The sequence below is a fragment of the Magnolia sinica genome, chromosome 12 (genome assembly GCF_029962835.1).
Source record: "Magnolia sinica isolate HGM2019 chromosome 12, MsV1, whole genome shotgun sequence".
Lineage (NCBI taxonomy): Eukaryota > Viridiplantae > Streptophyta > Magnoliopsida > Magnoliales > Magnoliaceae > Magnolia > Magnolia sinica.
In genome coordinates, this window is record NC_080584.1 from 77,563,937 (window position 1) to 77,573,069 (window position 9,133).

At 40.3% G+C, this 9,133-nt stretch overlaps 1 protein-coding gene across 1 annotated transcript; it reads right to left on the reverse strand.

Moving 5' to 3' along the window:
• Positions 1–480: 480 nt before the first annotated feature.
• Positions 481–8,258, reverse strand: LOC131221805 (G-type lectin S-receptor-like serine/threonine-protein kinase At1g11300). Its single transcript, XM_058217107.1, has 7 exons — positions 6,875–8,258; positions 3,573–3,686; positions 3,110–3,315; positions 2,482–2,692; positions 1,805–2,042; positions 1,231–1,381; positions 481–935 (listed from the first exon to the last, which is right to left on the reverse strand). The coding sequence occupies exons 1-7, from the start codon at positions 8,181–8,183 to the stop codon at positions 630–632; spliced, it is 2,535 nt and encodes an 844-aa protein (XP_058073090.1). The 5' UTR covers positions 8,184–8,258; the 3' UTR covers positions 481–629.
• Between the last annotated feature and the right edge of the window lie 875 nt (positions 8,259–9,133).

Sequence of the window (9,133 nt, forward strand, 5' to 3'; positions counted from 1 at the left end):
GGTTACGTTTGGATGCACCATTCAATCAAATTGCAATAACTAGTTCAGTGATGTGGAAACGAGCAAATTGCAATTACATTCCTTAGTACTCATATTGAGGGACTATGCTTGAAATTAGAATCAGATCACTTTCATACTGGACATGATGGGATTGTAATTGGGATTAGAGAGATTACTTCCTTGTCATGAATACTGGGAACCATGTCCATTAAAAGGTGGAAAGAAGGAATGCCTGAAACTCTGATGGAAACGTGCATCGATTAGATTGTGTATCAGTATAACCCACAATCCGAAAGTGGTCTGGGAACCGGTTCACATTGATCAATTTTGATTTCCTCAAAATTCCAAATTTTTCGAATGAAATGTGAATATGGATTCCCATCCACAATCAATGGATGGCTGGTGATGTACGGTAACAAATGATATTTTCGAGTTATTTTTAGAAACCAGAATTATTAAAAACACACACCAAGGATGAGAGGTACAGAAAGAAAGCCAACTTTAAAACAAGTGATGAAACATTATTTTCTTAATGTTCATGTTCTATACATGCCTATCTTAATTCATTCTACAGTTGCAGAGATTTAGAAGCAAGGAGACTCTAACCAGATTTCAGAGAGTTGAGAATGTCATCTTCCGTGAACCGTTGTTATGCTTATATTATTTACAGAGAATATATTCCTAATCAAAGGCACATCGGATTCCGAAGGACTTCTCTCAAGAGTTGCTGCTGGTTCCATAGGAGTAGGAAGAATTGCGATTTCAGTCCCGAGCATGAATACTATAGTAGACATGGTGGGCCTATCGGATGCACATTCTTGCACACAAAGCAGCCCTACATGGATGCATCGCATTACTTCAGACAGCGTATATGAATTGCCCAATTCCGGATCTATTAATTCTGAAGCCTTATCCTCATTCCACAGCTTCCATGCCTGAAACAATCTCAAATTCATCTATTTAGACATTTGAAAATCGTATTTACATAATTAAAGATTTCCTGATCTAAATTGGCCATGTTTGGATACACCGCCAAATAGAATTGCTAAGTGAAAATGATCAAATGTAGTTCCATTTTTAATCCAAATTACAATTACATTCAAGTTACTGCAATTCAAGGGCTAGTTTCTCATTTCAGTTTTATTGAACTATTTGTCATTGTGATTCAATTCAATATCTCATTAAAAAACAACCTCACCGACAAGAGGAAAATGGGTTACCTATACTTACATATTCCAAGAGGTTTAGAGACAGTTCTTGATTGTAGAAGCTTCTGTTCCTTCTACCGCTAACGATCTCTAACAGCAACACCCCAAAGCTAAAGATATCGGACTTCTCAGAAAATCGCCCTTCTTTTGCATACTCTGGGGCCATGTAGCCACTGCAATTCATGGTTCAAGACGTTGTGTTTAGAGAAACATGTTAAAGGTGTTCTGTTTTCTTAGGAATAGAAAAACTTAAAATTACTGATTCAATGGACAATTGCTTAGCCCAGAAACACTGATGCTTACAGCCGCACATGCCATATGTGGTGAATGTTGGAGTATTGCATCTAGCAGGCCTCATTATCCCAAAATAGGCCATCAGCTGGGCCATGTGCATACCTTGAACATAGGCAGTTTTCAATTTCTTCATGCACCTTTGGCTCACGTGATGAATTGAATGGTTGAATTTGGGCCAAGTCATCTAAATAGTGCGGCCCACCGGATCCACTGCTCGAATTTCCACCAGACTAAGCAGATATAATCAAAACAAATTCCATTCATTCATTTTCTGTTTTGATGATCAAGTAACAAAAACTTACTATGTACCAACAACTTTGTTAGTTTTAGCTAGAGTTTGGTTCCCTCCAAAACTCCATGCCATGCCAAAGTCTGAAATTTTAGGGTTCATCTCATCATCGAGTAGAATGTTGCTGGCCTTTAAATCTCGGTGTATAATCCTTAATCTTGAATCACGGTGAAGATAAAGAAGCCCACGAGCAACCCCTTCAACAATGTGGAAGCGTTTGGCCCAATCCAGTTGTGCCTGTCGTTTCGGATCTGATTCAGAAACAAATTAAAATTCAATGATCTAGGTAATAATGCGATCGCCATCCTAAAGATATGGATAATCCACTAGGAACCCTAATTCCTACAAATGCAGCGTGCCTTATAATGATGTAGATCATTATCTGTTTGGCCCCACCATGCATGGACCATGCCCAAAAAAAAAAACTCATAATGGAAGATCCTAAATATCCAATTTTGGGATTTATTCTATAGAAGGCATAATATTGCAGTTTCATTTCTTAATCATATGTTGATATGCCACTGGTTAAACGGTTAGATTGTCCCATCTTGGAGATTTTGACTCATTATTTAACTGCAGCAGGGCCCAACTTATAGAAACTATGAGCACAAGGACACAATGCACATGTTTAAACAAATAAACTAATTGAATCGTTAACAAACTCAAGAGAGCTTTAGCAAGAAAACAAACCAAAGAGGAAGGAATCCAAGCTCTTGTTGGGCATGTATTCATAGATTAGCATCTTCTCTTCTCCTTCAATGCAACAACCCAAGAGCCTAACAAGATTCCTATGTTGAAGTCTAGATATGAATATGGCTTCATTCTTGAACTCTTCCAGGCCTTGCCCAGAGCTCTTTGATAGTCTTTTCACTGCTATTTCTTGTCCCTCTGGCAGCTTACCCTGAAACAATCAATCCTCAAATGAATGGTAACATAATTCAAGAAAGTAATGCATTTGGTAGGCTTAAATACAAGCATATTAGATGGTCCATGCACAAGAAGAAATCTCCCTTATGGGAAATCCTAACCCTTCAGTTGTGGGCCAGCAACTAGAGGATTAAGCAAGAAAATAAGGTAACAATCCATATTCTACACACACACACACACACACACACACACACACACACACACACAAAGGGCTAAAGATATTATTTCTAGGATCTTCGTTGTGGGGCCCATCATATTGATGTTTAGGATCACTAGACCATGGCTGCATAAAATTGAATCCACCAAAGACGCAACGATGCCTAAACCAACTGTGCATAATTGCACCATTTGAGCCTCTACAAACCTTGAGAAGATTTGAGTATATCACTACCTTGTAAACGGGTCCGAACCCTCCTTCACCGATCTTATTTGCATTGGAGAAGTTGTTAGTAGCTACTGCGATTTTACTCAGATCGAACAATGGCAGCTCTGGGCCTTCTTGCATCACACCCTCTCTAACTAAATTTGCATTTGCCGAGTCCTTGGACGCATCGGTTGCGCCAGAATCAAGCAGTTCACTGATCCTATTATTCCTTCCTGATTTCGGATATACACCAATAAGAAATTATCATATGACTACAAATAATGTGAAAAATGGTAATCTCGCATGAGAAGCACAAAGGACATGTCCTCATGCACTTTGATTGGTTGATTAGTTGGTGGGGCCCACCATTGGAGTATGTCACTGTTTTATCTGTTGATCATCAGAATCAGCTAGCGACCAATCAAAGCGCATGGGGCCCATTTATATGCAAGTCATGTTTGAGATGATCATGGGCAGTGGGCAGAATTACCTCTTTGTTTTGATGAAACCCAATAGCAAATGCATGTGGAGCTGACCAAGGTGACAATTATTCCAAATATAATCACGATTATGGTGATGATTTTCGGAACTTTTTTCTTCTTACCTGAAATTCAAAACAAAAAATCTTCAGTTTTGCAAGAAGGATGTAGAAATTTTTGTTGGATTAAGGAGCTTTTGGACTCAGAAAATATTGGATTTCTGTTTCTTATAAAACCAAATTCCTTGCGCCATAAGGATGGAGATTATTAAAAATAAATAAATAATTAAATAAATTTTTTTTAAAAAAAACACTAATTGGATGATCCTAATGAACTGATATCAGCCATGTAATTTCGATCATCTGAAAATATGATTTGTAGACATGCTCCATCCGCAATAGGGCCAGCAGTTTGGGTGGTCCGAACAGAGACATACCAACTTGCAATGTGTACATTATACTGTTCACCACCATTTATGACATGGTGAATAAACGCATAAAGTAGTCTATACCAATAAATATTTGTTTGGAGGATTCAAAGACGCAAGTCGAAGTAATGCATTTTGAGGTGAATTTCTTAGTTCCTACAGCAACTGATATGGGAAGCCCGAAGCTGTGGGGCCCACCGTGATGTGTACGTGAAAATCTGCTCTGTCTATCTTTTGGCGTGAGGGCCTACCATTGCGTTTGTATGAAATCTCACGCGTTGAGTAAGGTTGCCCCACGTGAAAATGAGACGCTCCAAAAATTCTCGTGGATTCAACTATTACACAGGCTACACCATAAAAAATAATGTGCAACCATCTAAAAAAAAACTTATATTTTAGCGTAGAGTGCATCTAATGGTTGTATCAAACTGATTTCTAGGGCATCCCATTTTCAAGGTCTCTCTGATTGGAAAAATGCCAATCAAACACCATGGTGGCCCCACACTTAGTGTACAACTTGTGTGAGCATTTATGTCCACGTGTGGGGCCACCAAGGTTCTCTTATGACATCTCACCCGTCCAGAAAGCTTGTCCCACCATAAAAATGGAACACATCAAAATTTCAGGTCTATTTAATTATCAGGCGAGGTTCTACCATGAAAATTGATGAACGGACCAAAAAACTCGACATATACCTAGGGTGCATCTAATGGCTGGATCAACCTGATTTTTGGGCATCTCATTTTCATGCAGGAAAACATTGTTGGATGGGCCAGATGTACTAGTATTAGCTATGGTTGGATTTGAACTGGGGCCGAACTACACAGCAGGCCTGAAAGCTGCCTCCTAGACAGCTACGCCCAACCAACCCGGTGGCTGGTGGTCGGTGCTCTGTCGGCCCCCACCATGATGTATGTGCTTCATCCATTCCGTTCATCCATTTTCACATATCATTTTAGGGCTTGATCTTAAAAAAATTAAGAAGTATATAAATCTCAGGTGGACCACACCACGGGAAAATAATAGTGATTGGATATCCACCATTAAAATCCTCCTAAGGCCCATTGTACTGTTTATTTGACATCCAATATTTTGATTAGGTCATATAGACCCAGATGAACGGAAAAAACAAAGATCAGCTTGATCCAAAACTTTTATGGCCCCCAAAAAGTTTTTAATGGTCTACGTTCATTCAACACCGGTTTTTGTAATGTGGTCCACTTGAGATTGGGATATACCTCATTTATGGTTTCATACCATAAAATGATATAGAAAAATAGATGGACAGCATGGATGAAATACATACATCATGGTGGGGCCCGCAGAGCACCGATCATCAGCCATTGGCTGATGGCAGGGGCAGTAGCCAATCCGTTTCCCCAACCATGGCCCACTATGGACTAACATGGCATCCAACTTCAATAGCGTATGAAGAAGCCAGGTGAGGCCTGGGCTATCTTAAGGGCCTTTATAAAGAGTTGCCGGGACCAGCTTGATTAGTCAGAGAATGAAAATTCGAGTCTTGTCGAGTTTTTGCCGAGTTTTCCTGAGTCGTGACAGATGAGTTTTTGTTATGTCTTGCTGAAATATGGCCCGGTCGAGATTTTTTATTGAGTTTAAACTACGAGACGCACCCGTAATGGGATTGGGCTTGGCCTAGGACGGCCAATCTGCACCGTTAAAATCTAATAGTATGAAAGTCTAAATGCTAAATCCCAACTAGAAGAAGCTGAAATCTAAAGGGTCCACCAAAAAAGGAACAGATTAGGTGCCGCCCCAGCCTCACCCAATACGGTATAGCTCTTACCATGGGACCCACCTTGATATATATATATTCTATATATATCTAGGCCGTCCATCCTTTTTACCAGATCATTTTAGGTCCAGAGCCAAAAAACAAATCCCATCTAAATCTCAGGTGAACCATACTATAAGAAACAATGGTGATGGAACACTCACCATTAAAAACATCCCATGGCCTACGTTAATGTTTCTGTAGTGTCTATTTTCCATCCAACCTGTTGATAAGGTCACAAAAACCAGGATAAAGGAAAAATACAAATATCGTCTTGCTCCAAAACTTTTGTGGCCCACAAAAAGCTTTTAACGGTCAGTCACCAATGTTTCCTATGGTATGGTACACCTGAGGAACTACTTCATGTTTGGGTTCATGCCCTAGAATGGTCTGGGGAAACGGATGGATGGGGTGGATGTAGAATAAATGCGTCAAGGTGGGCCCCACGGTAAGGGCCGTATCTAATCCTCTACCAGCTAGAAGAAGCTGAAATCTAGAGGGTCCACCAAAATGTAAAAAGTCATATCCGTCCAGAAAAGAACGCGGAGATATAGCGATGTGGACACCCACCTAATGATTTATTTTAAAATAGCTTTTCACGCGTGCATTGACGTTATCCATTGTAAACTGCTACGTCATTATCGTTTAGGTCGTTCGTTAGGTTATCGGAACGGTTGATATGGTGGGACTAATCAGGGATGGTCCATGTATGAAAACTCCCCCTGATTGGCTGATCCCAGCTATAGAATATTTCGCCTTTACTATATTGAATATGAACTAAAGATGTATTTTCTACCGACCGTCTGTGTTTTACGTGAGGCCCACATGTAGATGATCCGATGATAGAAAATCCGCTAGCTATTATCGATGGTATATAATCCAATAATCATCTGAAGAGATGATCCAACCATAGATTTGTTGCATAAGTTATTTTAACGGTTCTCAATAAATTATCCAAATCAATGGTTGAAACCATTCGATCACCGTCATTTTTCAATTGTTACCCATCCACAAAATTTCCCAGAAAACGGACGGTTCCGATCATTCGGTCTATAAGCAATTTACGAAAAATGAACTGAAGAAAGACTTACCCAGCTCTGAACATGCCAGCCGGAGGAAAAGCTCCTCCCCACCATAAGAAAACTCCTCAGTATCCACCAAATCGCCGCCCCAATGGAAACACCCGATCCCACTAACGTACGCATGGGCAATACACGAACAGTTCTTAAAGCACTCCATTCCACATTCATTTGCACCCAAACCAACCACCCAATCAGCAAAATCTGGCAATTTGATCTTTTCCATCTTCAAAAACCCGTCTTCTTTCTCTTCAGCACTGCTATTTTTCCCACACCCCAACTCAGTTCTCCTCACACATCCACCTGACCAATCTCCCCTACTCCATTTTTCAGTATATTTCGGTTGGAACCCATACAAACACCCACATGTCCTCTTATTATCCGATCCGTTACACCTCCCAAAAGGCCCGCAACGATTATAAATAGCACACCCATGAGAAGCAGGCCCTGACCATTTAATAACCCAGTTTTCATTATCACCATCCCAGTCCAGTTTCCGAAGAATTCCTGAAGTTCCCAACTCAAATATTGAAATTGGGGAGATGTTGTAAAGAGAAAATGCCATGTAGACGGTTCCTTCATGGCTATCTGCAAGAACTGTCAGGCCATTTAGGTACACTGAATCGAATTCCATATCTGGAACGCCAATGAATATTCTTCCGTTCCAATACCCGCTTCGCCAGTATGGCTTATTTCCATTCCAAATGAAAGACTGCAACATGTTTTTTGGATCAAGCCCGAAAGAGAAATTGCCTGGTGCAGGATCATCGTCGGTTTTCCAAGACGTGATGAATCTTTTCTCGCCCGTCTTTAAATTCATACCAATTTTCATGTTTTGTAGGAACTTGTTCGATGGATGCTGGAAGCTCTCCCACAAGATATTTCCACTGCCATCTGAATCCGCTTCTCGTAGTTGGAGATTTCCTGTATCTAACAACACCGCAGTCGAGCAATTCCAGCTGTTGGAAATGTTCGTGGCCCACACGACGTTCAGCATCCTATCCAGGATCACCAGATTGCCATTGGCTCCGATCTTTAGGACTCCAGAGGAATCTGTGAGTGGGTTTTGTCCATTGGCAATCCACACGTATTTCGGCTCTGGGGTTCTCTTGTACCATATTCCGACATAGCGGTAATGAGAATCGCCGGGGCTGAAGAAGCCTAGTTCAAAGACCTCCTCGGCCGAAACTAGGGTTTGACCATCTTTGATCGCATGGGATGAATTTAAGGTGTCTGTTGCAGTGCATGGTTGTGATAGAAAGAAGGAGAGGAGATAAAGGGAGGAAAGAAGAGCTCTTGATTGTCTGATTTCAAGGCCCATCTGGGCTCTAAAGAGCTGTTTTGAGTGAGAACAGAAGCTTAGAGAGGTGGAAATGTGAATGTATGAATGGATGGGAATCATTTGATGTTTTTGAAGTCTTTGGACGGCAGTTTTTCCCTCTTTAGATGTTAAAGTCTAAGTCTAAGTCTCCATTACTGTGGTAATCAAAGTCTTCGTTTCTGTTTTCAGAAATGGTCCAATGCTCATAGCACTACGAGGTACAGTACTCCTACTTGCATCAGGGCACTTGAACAGTTCAAGTGATTGATCTGGACAGTACATTAGGTTGAAAACACATTTTATAGGTCATCATGAAAAAAGGCCACCCTGGTCGGATGATCCGATCCATAAATAAGTTATTACAAATGAACTAGTGGATAGTAGCGCATACTAGGATTTGGGCACTTGGACGGTTCAATCATTAAATTTGGAAAGCCAATTAGGTACATGGATTACCATTTAAAACTTGCATGGATCGGATGATCCAGTCGGTTTGTAACTGACCCATTTCTTGGACATCATGGATGGATGGTTAGGATTGTTTGATAAAAAGTGATTTTTCATAAAGTAAAGTAATCTATGATGGGTCCCAGTAAATGGGTGAATGAATTTGTTGATTGGCCTATTTTTCATAAATGATCATGATCGTATAATACATGTTGAGAAATGCATCCAAAGTTATGTTGCTTTGAGATTACATTTTTATTTATTTATTTATTTATTTATTTTTAAACCTTAGAAATACTTTAGTGCTCTGAGAGTACTTTAAGTTACAGTGGTCCTAGTGGCACTGGGACACTTATACAGTCCAATCATCCAGACGGTTCAATAGGTGCAGGGCACATTTCATGGCTTACCATGCAAACAAGACACTGATCTGACAAATACAACAAGTAGATCAATCGCCTTTAATATGGACGGTCAAGTAATTCAGACATAAATAGGCCCAC